Source organism: Cynara cardunculus, unplaced genomic scaffold, assembly GCF_001531365.2.
Source record: "Cynara cardunculus var. scolymus isolate 2C unplaced genomic scaffold, CcrdV1 Un_Scaffold_407, whole genome shotgun sequence".
Classification (NCBI taxonomy): Eukaryota; Viridiplantae; Streptophyta; class Magnoliopsida; order Asterales; family Asteraceae; genus Cynara; species Cynara cardunculus.
Window position 1 is genome coordinate 227,874 of NW_020200576.1, and position 15,261 is coordinate 243,134.

The 15,261-nt window shown below is 37.2% G+C and overlaps 1 protein-coding gene across 1 annotated transcript; it reads left to right on the forward strand.

The window, feature by feature from the left end:
- The first annotated feature begins 11,516 nt into the window (after positions 1 to 11,516).
- Positions 11,517 to 15,028, forward strand: LOC112501662 (trihelix transcription factor ASIL2). Its single transcript, XM_025105357.1, has 2 exons — positions 11,517 to 12,391; positions 14,419 to 15,028. The coding sequence occupies exons 1-2, from the start codon at positions 11,741 to 11,743 to the stop codon at positions 14,821 to 14,823; spliced, it is 1,056 nt and encodes a 351-aa protein (XP_024961125.1). The 5' UTR covers positions 11,517 to 11,740; the 3' UTR covers positions 14,824 to 15,028.
- Positions 15,029 to 15,261: the final 233 nt, after the last annotated feature.

Here is a 15,261-nt window from a genome sequence, read left to right on the forward strand (position 1 = left end):
GCGTTTGGTTTGCAGGAATGTTTATGAGGGATTTGGATTCCCATGAAGGATTTGGATTCCATGGGATTTGGATTCCCAGGATTTAAAATCCATTCCTGTGTTTGGTTTGCAGGATTTGGATTTGGATAAGCATCATCCATAAGCACACCAAGAAACAGATCTTCATTGAAGGGTGAACTAGGGTATATAGTGAAGACAACTAAAGTATTACGCAATCATCGAACTGTATGTATGGCAAAGTTATCACCACCATTACACTAGAATTTTCAACCTAATCTGTCAAAAGTGAAGGATTTTACCTAATCTGTGTTCAAAGTTTAGACAGAAATCGAAAAGGGGAAAAGGGGAAAAGGGGAAAAACCTGTTGAGTGATGGGAGACGGAGATGGTGGGCGACAGAGACGGTGAGCGACGACCACCGACGGAGACGATGATCGACGACGGTGAGCAATCAATGGAGGAGCGATGTAAGCTGTGGGAGAAGATGGAGACGAGATCGACGATGGTGAGCAATCAATGGAGGAGCGATAAGCTGTGGGAGAAGATGGAGACGAGATCGACGATGGTGAGCAATCAATGGAGGAGCGATAAGCTGTGGGAGAAGATGGAGAAGATGGAGACGAGAAGATGGAGAAGATGAAATCCCACGGGGATGGGATTTTAAAATCCCATGTATTTTCAAAAGATTTTGAAATCCATAGTTCACGGGATTTTAAATGAATCCTTGGATTTGAAATTCTACCATTCCTACAAACCAAACACAGGATTGGAATGGATTTCAAATCCAAATCCCCCCAAATCCATTCCAATCCCGCAAACCAAACGCACCCTAATAATAATTTGGATACAATACACGTCATGACTCCCAACTTCTCAACCTATTTTCAAGGCTTCAATGACTATCTATGTGGGGTTATTCAAATTATATTAACGTCCTCGAATTTCAAGTAATAACCAACTAGTCCCCCACTTGATATCTTTTTATAGTTGGGACAAATTTTGTGGTGTTACATTTACAAATTTCTGTACATTTGGCACGCTTCCGATGTTGAACTTTGAGTACTTTTTTATGATTTTGAATGAAGGCCATTGTATCTTTATAAATCTAGTGTCGTTGTAAGCCTCTTATGAGAAATCATCAAGTCTAGCTAATTAATTTTGTTTATGCACGTCATTCTGAAGTTTAAATGATTTAATGGCCTTATGAGCTTGCTACTCTAATTCTACTAGATTTGAACAATCTTAGTTCCATACAATAATCAGCATACTGAAATATCAAATAAAGTTTTATACATATGATATGATCGGCATATCTTAAGGTTTAAGTTGTTGACATGAGAACTGCATCATTGATGACATGTCATGTTAGTGTATTCCCAAAAACCAATAATTGGATGATTTTGTTTGAACATCATGTCATTATATTTATTAATGAAAGACATTGTCCAATTATTATGTTTATGCATTATTTTGTTGTTATATCTAAACGTAATAATAACCTTAGAATAATATATTCTAAAATGTCCCTAGTCAAGTATCAATTTGGGTTTAGGTTGAATTAATATGACACGACTAATATATGAAGGGATTCGAATGGAGATACAGAATCCACATATAGGTACAAGATGAGATCTTGTGCATCGGACGTGCCTTGCTATGAGAACGTTTCATTGGTTGTCATATGAATGTTATAGACATTTTCTCATGTAGTTATTGTACAGTTAGTCCTTTCACTTAAGATCATAGAGTTTGCTTTGTGTGAATGATGTATTTTGATAACATATTCTATTCATTACATAACTGGTTGATAGAATGGTTGTTGGGTATATCGCTTATCATTTAGTAGTACTAGCATAAATTAAGATATGATTTGTTCATCTTGTATGACGAGAGTGGTATCCCTGGCCCCTTGATTAAGTATTACTGAGGAAGTACATGCATGATCAGAGTGTAAGTATAGGATACTGATATCTGTCTTATCAGTATATTCCAAAATCGAGAAACTAAATATCGAACAAAACAAGGATGACACATCCATGCCTCGTGCCCAATCTGGATATCTTAACAAAGGGACATGAATGTATATACTGATAATGATCACACAATTTGTTGACTAACTGAATCACAAAACTTTATCATTTGGGTAATGATGATGTATTGCTAGATTTCGCTCTTTGTTTATAATTATAAATAAGATTTATAATTATTGCTAACGTGATAAAGTCCTAATGGGTCACACACATAAAATGTATATCTGAATAGGAAGAATAAAATAAAGTAGTTTTTAGTCTTTAGATCAATTTTGAAGCTTCTAAGTACTTTTTCACACATTGCTCCAATATTTGTTTTACATTCTCATAACTCCTTCCTATCCTTATCATTTACTATTTATGCATTTACATTCACCTTTTGCGTTTATGTCTTTTATTTCATTTCAAACAGTGATGGTCTAAATACCTTAACTTAAGTGTGAGTAAAAGTTTGGGAGATAAAGGCCTATGTATTAGCGGATAATTGCTATCGCTAATAGCTATCGTATCCGCTATCCACTCCTTGCTGGTACGTTTCATCTAAGTATTTGTTGACATATTGACACAATTGTTTCACTTGCATGAGTTGGACTTAAATGTAAGCCAATGTAAATATTAGACCACTAGTGTTATAGATGGCTGTAAAGAGTTACGTCAACCTTCATGGGTTGCAAACTTTATGGAAAGAATTGTAACCATGCCCAGGTTTTTGTTCTTTCGAGCACTTCTAGCAAGAGTCTAACCTGAACCTTGAAAAAAGGTTGTTCAATCTAGTAGTGGTAATTAAGAACTATTGTTGCAGCATCACATCGGGTCATGCTGTAGCAAGGTTCCTTGCATTTAGTTGCTAAACTCCAACATAAACTTGCACCCTTGCTTTCTTTTAATTATTTTAATATTTCTAGTAGGCTTGACTTCACGATCAAAATCATTAACTTTATCTAGTTCTTGTTTTTATCGTCCTCATGGGTCGATCTTGGCACTTTGTACCACTTTATTACTAATTAAAAAAACCATAGTGGTTTAGCATGTTACTTGCATGATATTCTATTTGTGATTTTTGGGTTGCATAATTTCACAAACAATGTAAGATACATATGGGTAAAGATTTTTGAAGAAGATAGCTTGGCACTAGAGTTTCCCCTTAGTTGTCTTTCTTAGCTTCTCCTATAAGCCACATTCTTCTAGTATTTCAAGGAGCTTTTGGTCATATTTTAGATATACTTACTTATACCTTACTACTTGTTTTTCCCCTAAGCTTTTGTCTTAAATTGTCTTTAAATAATGAATGCATTAGAAGTCATCGAAATGTCTTGCTTTGTCTTTACGTCTCTTGCATTTACTTTACTTGTTCTTTACATCCATCGTCTTCAATACTTGCAACCATTTACTTCTAGTCTTTAATGTTTTCTTTATCTATATAGAATATTCAAATAACCCAAACAATGATAGACAAAAGCCTTAGCTTGAGTGTAAGGGGGCGTTGAGACCCAAACTACATGAAAGTGGACCTTTCTCCAACTTTTCATTCAAGTTCATAATGACCATACAACACTTCTTGACGTGTTGGCAACTTGCTAAAAGTGTTAAAGCGTGATGGACTTAGGAATACGCCATTCTACACACACCAACTTGAATGATATGGAAGTAGTCTTGGAAGGGATGCTTAAATACAATGGAAGTTGTTTCGCCCATGTATCTTAAGAGGAAAGATCGTGTCTTAACCCAAACCACAAGTCTTACCAGACTTAAAGCCATGGTCTTATGGATATTTTTCCTTTCTTAATCTTAGAAGAGTGCTCTTAAGCTAGGGGTTGGATGACATTTTTTTTATTATAACTGTTGGATTCTATGTTGTAGCATCCTCGATGGTGATATGTTTTTGCGTCTACATGTTGGTTTAAAGTCTTAACAAAGCCTTATACCTTTGCCTTTTCTTACTCTTGCTCACATCGATAGCTTTTAGTCGCCTAAAAGTATTTCTTAAAATTCACCATTTGCTGTTAACTTTTCACCTTGAGATCTTGCAACTTAAGATACATACCACTGTGGAATACGATATTTGGTTCTGACTACTCTATTACTTGAAATACGATATTGTTGACACATGTATATTTGCATGGTTTACCACTTAATGTTCTAGATATACAATATTTAAAACCGTTGGATTCAGAATATGGCAAAGTAGCTCCCGGGTGGGGAATGAGCCCTTTGATGAGTAACAACAATGCTGATGATTTTAGTGTCATCAGTCTATTTAGTGTGATTGGATTTACGGATATGAAATGGTTCTTAGTTAAGCTAGAACACGGGTTTAGGAGGTGTTGAATGTACACTTGTATAATCTACTATAAATGCAGGATCACCAGATGTCGCCAAATGACGAGGGAAAGAGGGCTGCTCCTTTTGCGATGACTTAAATGTTTGATAACTTCAAGTTTTACGTGCAATATTTGTTTACTTTAGTATTTCAGTGTCTGAGGTTTAGAGGCAAAGATGATTTATTAGTAAGTGCCATGAGCGACATTAAACACTGAAAGTGTTTAGTAGTAATAATCAGTAACACTAGACATTGGAGTTGATAAATAAGTGTTTAACCGTTGATGTGAATCATGGGTAGACAACTAATGCTAAGTGCTCCTAACTATTGCGTAGCCTCCCATAACCATATGATAATTGTCGGTAAGCACCTTTATTTGAAAGCGTTTTCATTCTTGTTTTGACATACTAAATCAAGAACATCTATGTGTTTTGCTCTTGATTTTATGTCTAAAACGTAAGTGTGAATCAAGATTATGGTATACACCAATTCGAAATGATGGAATTGAATTAAAAGAATGAAAGAAAAATCACTCCAATGGCATTCCAGAGGCCATGGTCTCTCTCAGAGCAAAGCTCAAATCACAATTAACATGAAAACCATAATGCCCAACAAAAAGTGCACCCCCATCCAACAAAAGTAATTCCCACACATTATTGAAAAAGTAAAAACCCAAAACAACCCTTGGGCCTTATTCTAAACAACACAAACTAGAATAAAAGAAAAACCCAACTCAGTTGTTTCTTTTTTTTACACGTGAACCTTAAAGGAGGTGTACCAATGCTTCCCCCTAAAGAAAGCACCTTGTCCTCAAGGTGCTTATCAGGAAACCGCTGCAGCAGGGGGTCCAATAGTTCCCAAGAAGATTCAAAATCTGATAAACCCTTCCATTTAACTAAGACTTCCAACTGCCCTGGATCCCCATTTGGCCTGCTTCTACTTGTAACACCATGTCATCTGAAATTTACGAGGGAATGTCTTTAGTAGACACACAAATTCCCATAGCTAGCCTCAATTGCGATACGTGAAAAACTGGGTGGATTTTTACTCCATCCGGTAGTTCTAATCTGTAAGCCACTTGGCCTATCTTTTCTGAAATTCTATAAGGGCCATAAAATCTTGCTAACAACTTTGGGTTATTCCCCTTAATCAACGACTTCTGACGATAAGGGCGCAATTTTGGAAAAACCCAATCTCCCACAACAAACTCAATTTTTTTTTTGCGTTGTAAATCTTTTTGTTGTTCTATTCTACATGGGGCCTTCAGGAGATGCATTCTAACTTCATCCCAAATCTCATCCTTGGTCATCAGTTCTTGTTCCATTGATTGTAAGTTCGAAGTTGCTGATCTATATCGTAATAACGGAGTAGGGTCCCTTCCATAAAGCACTTTAAAGGGGGAACATTTTAGGGACATATGATAGCACGTATTATAGGACAATTCGGCCTATGCTAACCACTGACTCCACTGTTTTGGTCTGTCCAAAACCCAACACCGTAAGTATTGTTCCAAGCATTTATTGACCACTTCGGTCTGACCATCAGACTGAGGATGGTAAGCAGTGTTGTAATTGAGCTTAGAACCTTGCAACTTAAAGAGCTCTCTCCATAACCCACTGAGAAATACCATATCTCGATCAAAAAACCATGGATTGCGGGATACCATGTAGCCGAATGATCTCCTTAACAAAAACATCGATTACGGATTGAGTGTCGAAAGGATGATTAAGACCGATGAAATGTGCATATTTACTAAAATGATCGACCACTACCAGAATCGTACTCATTCCATTAGACCGTGGTAGCCCTTCAATGAAATCCATCGATATCTCTTCCCATATCGTAGTAGGAAGAGCCAATGGTTTTAACAAACCCGCTAGAGACCCACTGAGGTTCCTGTTCCTTTGACAAGCCTCGCATTTCTTTACCAAGATGTCTTTCCTCATTTCCACCCAGAAAACTTCAGATGTGATTCGCTGATAAGTGCAATCCTCTCCACCATGACCACCTATCAGTGAACTATGGAATTCCTCAAACAACAGTGAGATCAACTTTGATTTTCTCGGTAGAACCAATCGCCCTATGTATAGCAATAAATCTTGTCTAATTTTGAATCCTGTATGGGCTGTTGCATCAATTAACAAATCAGATTTGATTTTTTTAAAAGATCATCCTCGTCAATCTCTTCTTTCAAGCTATCACATTGTCTCCATAGAGGGCCACCCATGCTTGAACATTCGACCACCTCTTTCTTTTGAGATAAAGCATCAGCTGACCGATTAGCACTACCCGGTTTATACATTATTGAAAAATCGTAACCCAACAGTTTACTAACCCATTTCTGATACTTCGGTTCGACTACTCGTTGTTCCAACAAGAATCGGAGACTTCACTAATCACTACGAACGGTAAAGTGTCTACCGAGAAAGTATGGCCTCCACTTTCGAACAACGAGTACAATTGCCATCAATTCCTTTTCGTAAACAAACTTTTGCTTGACTCGAGGTCCCAAAGCTTGGTTGAAATAAGCGATCAACTGCTCATTCTGCATCAGCACAACCCCCAATCCTTAACCCGAGACATCCATCTCAATAACAAAATCTGACGAGAAGTTGGGGAATTTTAGAACCGAGGTTGTCGACAATAACTTCTTCAATTCTGCAAAAGCACATTATGCCGCATCTGTACACTGAAAGTGGTTCTTTTTTAGCAAATCCGTGAGAGGAGCGACCACCATTTCATACCCTATTATAAACTTTCGGTAATAACCGGACATGCACAAAAATCCTCGTATCTCTGTGACCATCGTGGAGGCTTTCCAATCAACTATGGCTTTAATTTTTGGGCCATCAACTTCCACTCCCTCACCTGGAATAACGTGACCCACATAACCTAGCTTATCCCGACCGAACTCGCATTTATTTCTGTTAGCATAAAGGTCATGTTGTGATAAAATGTTCAGAACCACTCTAAGGTGTTCTATATGTTCATCAATAGATTTGCTATAAACCAAGATGTCGTTGAAAAACACCAAAACGAATTTTCGTAATACGTTGTTGAACACTTTGTTCATCAGGCCTTGAAATTTGGCTGGTGCGTTGACCAACCCAAAAGGCATTACGAGAAATTCATAATGTCCTTGATGAGTGAGAAACGTCGTCTTCTGAATGTCCCCTTCTTCCATTTTGATTTGGTGATGATAGGATTTCAAATCCAATTTCGAGAATACCCGAGCATCATGGAGCTCGTCCAACAGCTCATCTATGACGGGAATTGGGAACTTATCGACCACTGTAGCTTTATTTAATGCTCTGTAATCTATACAGAACCTCTAGCTCCCGTCTTTTTTTTTTCACCAACAGAACTGGGCTCGAAAAAGGGCTCAAGCTAGGCCAAATAACCCCCGCATCCAACATTTCTTTTACCAACTTCTCGATCTTGTCCTTTTGGTAGTGGAGACATCTATACGGGCGTACATTCATAGGTTTTGTTCCATGCTTTAAGATAATCCCATGTTCTCTTCCACAATCGGAGGTAGACCATGAGGCATGTTGAAGACTCGATCAAACTCCTTCAATAACAGCTCTTGAATCGAATCTTCTTCTTTTCCCGCCTCATCTCCAGCTTCACACGATCCTAACTCCACCAAAACACCATGTCCTTCCTGGATCACTTTTCCCATGGTTTTAAGTGACACTTTAGATCTGCCCAAAGCCGAATCTCCTTTCAACGACACCGACTTACCACCGATTGTGAATTTCATGATCTAACGCTTCCAATTTATGTAAGTGGGCCCGTGTGACTCTAACCATGGCATCCCCAATATCACATCACTATTTCCCAATTATATGGGTAAGAAATCTTCTACAACGTCCAATCCTTGTATCCTGAGTGTCACGTGCCTGCTTGTACAACCTTCCCCTTGTACTGTTTTCCCAGTTCCCATTGTGATCGTATACTCTCTCATCTTCTCTATTTCCAAATTCAGTTTCCCAAACGCATCCTTTAAAATAAAATTTAGCGTGGCCCCACTGTCGATGAGGACTATCACATTTTGCTCATCAACAATCCCCTCCATTTTCATCGTTTTAGGATTTGTTAATCCTACCACGAAATTTGGATGTACTTCCACCTTCTTACCTAAGTCGACAACATCGACCGTATTCAGAGATTTCTCTTCAGTTTCAGATCCTTCCTCCTTATCTGTGTCTTCCTGTATAAGAATGACACTCAACTCCTTCTTACATTTGTGCCCTGGTGAATACTTCTCATCGCAACGAAAACATAGACCTTGTGCTCGTTTTTGTTGGACTTCCTGGTCAGACAATCTTCTAAACTCGGATCTTGATCTTGCTGACGAATTGGACGACGCTACCGATTGAGTAGACATGTCACGAGCCTCTGATCCCACACTCGAGCTCTTCATATTAGAGATTGGAATTTGATCCCTGCTCAACAATTAATTCTTAACCTCGATCTTTGATTCCATCTCCATTGCATCACTTAATGATATTGGATTCATCAAGTGAACCATCGCTTTGATCACGTTTACTAAGCCATTAATGAACTGGCTTAAGAAAATCTCCTTCGGTATTCCATCTAGTGGAGTAGCAAACTCCACAAATTTGAGGTGATACTCATCGATGGTTCCTTCCCGTTTAATTGCCAGAAATTGCTCACATAATGATCCAGCCGCCAAGATCTGAAATGACGCAACATCATACGCTTCAAATCTTCCCACCTACTGATCGGGTGTCGCTTGTGTTCCTACTGAAACCATCTTAGGGCATCTCCTTTGAAGGCAATAAACAACACATTTACTTGTTCTTCTTGATTTAAACGATTTAATGGAAAGTATCGTTCTGCTCTAAGAATCCATCCGTCTGGATCAGTCCCATCGGACCCAGGTATCTCGAGTCTTCTTCCTTCATAGTAAAAAACTGTTCTGATCATATCCTTCATTCTCCTTCTTTCTCCCATTTGATCCCCATGAATCCACACCCTCAGAAATTGGAATTGAATTCAACTTACTTGTTACCTCGTCATGTTGCTTCAAAATTTTCTCCATCTGCTCTATAATCATCCGCATCCCCTTTTCTATTGATCCGACACCGCTCTCTAGATCCTCTACTCTTGTCGTCACACTGCAGGTTGCCATCTTCCGGAACGTTGTTGCTCTGATACCAATTTGGTGTACACTAATACGAACTGATGGAATTGAATTAAAAGAATGAAAGCAAAATCACTCCAATGGCATTCGAGAGACCATGGTCTCTCCCAGAGCAAAACTCTAATCACAATTAACATGAAAAACAGAATGCCCAACAAAAAGTGCACCCCCCACCCAACAAAAGGAATTCCCCCACATTATTGAAAAAGTAAAAACCCAAAACAACCCCTGGGCCTTATTCTAAACAACACCTATTAGAATAAAAGAAAAACCCAACTCAATTGTTTCTTCTTTTGTATGTGAACCTTAAAGGAAGTGTACCAGATTATCTCAAGTAAATTTCGTGTAATCAAGGCAAATACGTGTTCGAAGCATTACTAATGGAAAATGATTTCCTATGCGATCTAAGATTCTTATTCGACATTGATTCTTCATGAAACCCAATACCCAGGGTTATAACATATATGCAAAGGTATTTATTGATCAACCTTGGGGTGGAAAGATTGTTTCTTGCTGATTCTAGGTGCTCTATCGTCCATGTGCATTTAGTTGTACACTTGGAAGGAAAAACCACAAACATAACATACAAATGTTGAAGAATAATAAAGTGAGAGAGAGAGAGAGACGAGATTTATAGTGTTTCACCAGATGTGGATATCCTTTTCTCCAAGACCTTTCTCGAGACACTGTCCGCTATTATGTATTCTTTACAATAGACAGAAGTCTTCAACAATGGTGTTTACAAAGAATGTTTCTTTTTATAAGATAGAAACAAGTGGATCCGTACTCATACCAAGTAAATCACTAAGAATGATGAAATATCAAATTAATGCTTGTGATTCATAAATGAATCTTATCTTTGGATGATTGTTTTAATCACTTTGAATATGAAAGAAGAAAAAAAATACTTGAGTGCTTGAAAGAATGCTTAGAAACGTATTTTCAATGTTGTGTTATAATGAGCATTCAAAACATTTTAATTCTAAACAAAGGGACAAAAAGTTTGATCACAGCGTGGAAGTCCACAAGGACATCCTACGGACGTATTTCATTTATGTTAGAGTTTGTTAGAAATTGGTCGTTGGAAAACACTATTTATCATAAAATAAAAGCTAAGGAAATCAGGAAAGACCTATCCACACATCTGTATTTAGTCTGACAGTTAGTCATATAGATCATATCAAGATCTTGCAGATCGCTAGGAATTTTCAACAAAAATTTTTAGCATCTAGGATGCCACACTCACCTGATCCTGAACATTTGTTTCTATTTTCTCAACTCCTGGACCTCAATATGTTATAAATGGTCAACCCATCTAGGGATTTATGATCATGTGTCATGGAATTTCCACACTTACTAAGGTTGATTTCACATGGAACCCCTATGCACTAATCTATTGAAATGAAGCCACAACGTTGTGGAATCATTAACCAGTATTTTTTATAAAAAAATCATCAATTAGAAGAAACCTCACCAATCTCCTAAAGATACATGTTATTTTGGAATTCAAGGCCAAATTAAATGAAACGGTTTTTATTCCAACCTAACATATTTATAAAATTTCAAATGCTACGTGTTTAATTATTTGACCAACCAACGTTGTAAAGCTCGATAAATGTGTAACCTTATGCTATCAAACGTACCTCCAACCCTAAAAACCTAGCCACATGCATTTACTTTGACTTTGTTCATTTAAATACATTTATCTTCTGTTTTGTTCGGATAAACTAAAATGATGATAAGTTCAACATAACATCTGAGTTTTGGGCGATCATTAACCTTATTGCAAAACGGGTAGTTCTTTGGGTGAGCGGAAATGCGCACAAAACCCCTTTTCCTACGACGTGGACTTGTAAGATATCTTTTTTTTAGGAATCGTTCTTTTTTATGCGTTATTTTCTAAAAACGATAAATAAGTACAAATTTATAATAAAATCATCACAAAAAAACTATTGACGATAAAAACGACGTTATTGTAACGTATTAAAATATAAGAATCGAAACAAAATATGATGGGAAAGTAAATGTCCATAAAATTTGGTAATCTAACTAAAAGTAGCTTTCTTTTTCTATCTTTAATTTGCCCCCTCTAAATGCTAGTGGCTTTTTCCCTTTCTTTAGTGTCTCCTAACATTGTAAAAAGGACACATACCCCCTACTTTCATGTTAGCAGCTTAGTGGGAAAATTGTAGTATGAGGAGAGGAAGGAGGAGGGATCACCATGGATAAACCAAATAAGCAAGAAAACCCATCTCTCCTCACCAATAGAGATCATGATTCTCCCCCCAAGAAGCCTCCACCGGCCACCGTCGCCGGCGGTGGTGGAGATAGATTGAAAAGAGATGAGTGGAGTGAAGGTGCGGTTTCAAGCCTACTAGAGGCTTATGAAGCCAAGTGGGTGCTACGAAATCGAGCCAAGCTAAAGGGTCATGACTGGGAAGATGTGGCTAAGCACGTGTCTTCACGCGCCAATTCAAGCAAGTCGCCTAAAACACAAACGCAGTGTAAGAACAAGATCGAGTCGATGAAGAAACGGTACCGTTCCGAGTCCGCCACCACCGACGTATCGTCGTGGCCGCTCTATCCGCGGCTGGATCTGTTGTTGCGCGGCAGCGCTGGTCCTCCTCTGGTCACGGTTGCTGCATCTGCCGGCGATCTGCCGTGTTCTTCGATTCCGATCGCTAGTAGTAATCTTCCTCTGATGGTGTTTGAACACACGCCACCACCACCGCCTCCTCCGCTTCCTTCGACGCTGATTCACTCATCAAGTACGCCGGTGACTGCCGCGGCACCGGCGCCGGGTTCGAATCCGGTAATTCAAGGAACTGGACAGAATTCAATCGATTCTAATGGCGTCGATCGGGAGAACAAGGTCAGTTGAGTTCTTTTCATTTCTTTTGATGTTTTGAATTTTAATTCCTTATACTCGAAATCATTTCAAAACCTGTAATTTTGGTCTTACAAAATTCTTCATCATATGTGTGTGTGTATATATATATATACATGTGTGTGTGTATATATATATATATATATATATATACATGTGTGTGTGTATATACATATGTGTTGACACACACACTTTGCATAAGCTTGTTCCATTAAAAATCAAAGACCTGAAATACCTTTATCAAAATAAATAAATAATATGCATGCTTGTGTTGTATATACATACACATATACATACATATATACATACACATATACATACACATATACATATACTCCCTTCTCCCAAAAGTCCCAAAAATGGTATACCAGTGATTTTAAACATGCATAATTATTATATTTTTTTAGTAGACATAAGGGGTTGTTTGGCAATTGCCGATCGTTTGGTGTAGAATGATTAAAATGTTCTCATGATATAGTGCAAAATGAAATATTATTGTTTACAATAAAATTATGGCGCTTAATGGTTAAGGAAATGGTTAAGGGAGACCCAAGATACAAAATAATTCAGAGGGTTTTAGAACAATTAAGAGGCCATATTTTTTTTTGTCAAACTTAATTAAGAACCTAAATGAGAAACTTAAATAGAGAAATGTATATTTTTGGAACCGAATATACTTATTTTAGGACAAACATAAATAAATAAAAAATAAGATTAATGGTTAAATACGTTTCGCTACAAAAGGCCTTAAATTACCTTCAATCTCGTCAATATCTTGTATCCGATACCAAATCGAACAAATTTAGTAAATCTCATATTACAAATTAATATTATATAGGTAAGATTTGAAGGTAGGATCTATGCAAACTTTTTCTATTTTTTTCAACCAAAGAGGCAGAATATGCCGTATCCGTGAATACTGTAAAACAAAAAAAAAAAATACCACAATTGAAGGGAGGTAATACACAACTTTTCTAAACCACAAGAGTGGTACCCGATTGGTTTGAGCTTGGACTCCAAATCAAAAGTATCTGGAGGTCCGAAGTTCGAATCCAAGGAAGAATAAAAATCCTCTTTTGGCTATGGAGGTTCAAATATGGTGACTTTGCGGGTGATCGTCTTAAGATTAGTCAACTCGTATAGCGGATTGGATATCCAGGTTAATAAAAAACTAATATATATAAACAAAACCGATAAATAAATAACATTAAACGAATTATTTGTCTTGAAATAAGTACAATATTTTTTTTTCATTGGTCAATTAGAAGAACCAAGAGCCCAATAGAACAATATTGGTTCGGGTATGGATTTAATTCCGGTTTTTGCCACTAGACCCGACAATCGTGAGTGTCGAGAAAGATACCACGAGTCAGTTTTGATCGATCGAGTTTGGTTTCGATTTGATACATTTGTTTCATCGGTCTAAATCAGATTTATTTATATAAAATGTTACAATGACTTTTTTTTTTGTGCACACATGCCATGTTCAATAACGATGATGTAATGGTTGTATTAATGGTTTTTCTGATATAAATGTGAAACATGTTGTATTCATATTGGATAATCATTCGATAACGTATATCTGAGAGTAGGTTTGTGACCAAACACGAACCTACCAAACTATATGGACCCATTTGTTGATTATCAAGTACGTATTTGGTACATGGGGTGCGCTCGATGTTTCCGAATGGGACTGTGTTAGTTGAATTACCGTTATACCCCCGGTATACGAGTGTGTTCGTGGTGAATTTTTTATTAAGATTTATTACTCCATCCGTCCCAAAATAAGCATCCACATCTAAACTCTAGTTTGTCCTCTAACATAAATGTCTACTTTCCAATGTATGGTCTCTATTATCAACCATCAAGGGTAAAATTGTAATTTAGTTGATTAAAAGGTGTAATACTTGTATAAAACTATGTGTTTTTATTATTGTGGACATTTATTTTGGGACGGAAAGGTTACCCTATTTTTGGGTATATTTATATGTCTTTTTTATAATTTTTAATAGGAAGATGTGGAGGGTACGAAAATTCCCGACCATCAACTATCCGAAAAAATGGAGATCGAGACCGACTGTAGTACCCCTGCACTCTATAGCAACAAGGAAAAGATACAGTCGAAAAATCACAAGACAAGGATGACAGACGGTAGAAAAAGACGAAGAAAAAGCGAAAACTGGGATGTGGCCGAGAGCATACGGTGGTTGGCGAAAGTAATGGTGCGTTCGGAGCAAGCGAAAGCCGAGACGATGCGAGAGTTGGAGAAAATGCGAGCGGATGCCGAAGTTAAGAGAGGTGAAATCGATCTGAAGAGAACTGAGATAATTGCACACACACAGTTAGAGATCGCCAGGCTATTGGCCGCCAGTCTGGGCAAAGGCGTCGACCCGTCTTTGAGGATTGGAAGGAGTTGAAAGGGGTTTCATTAATTACACCGTTTAACCGTTTTACATATATACTTTTACGTGATAATTATTACAAGAAACACAAACAAATCTATACGTCTACCTCAATGTAGATGTAGAAACTTGTCATTTAATATCGATGGAGATTTGTATCTTATATTCGACCGTTGGGATAACACTATTTAATAAAGTCATCAAGTTATTTGTCAGTAAATTTATACTTAAAAACGAAAAGTTTGTTCGATTTATGAGGGAGTTTATTTTGTGAGAACCAAAAAAAGGTTACAGATTCGTAAGAAAATACTTTATATATACATATATATATATATATACAAATATATGTTTCATAATATGTTAGCTTCACATGTATTTGTTTCATAATATAAAACTTTTTAATGTATATTTTTTGTTTCAGAAAGTGAACCCAAAAAAATTCATATGTATTTG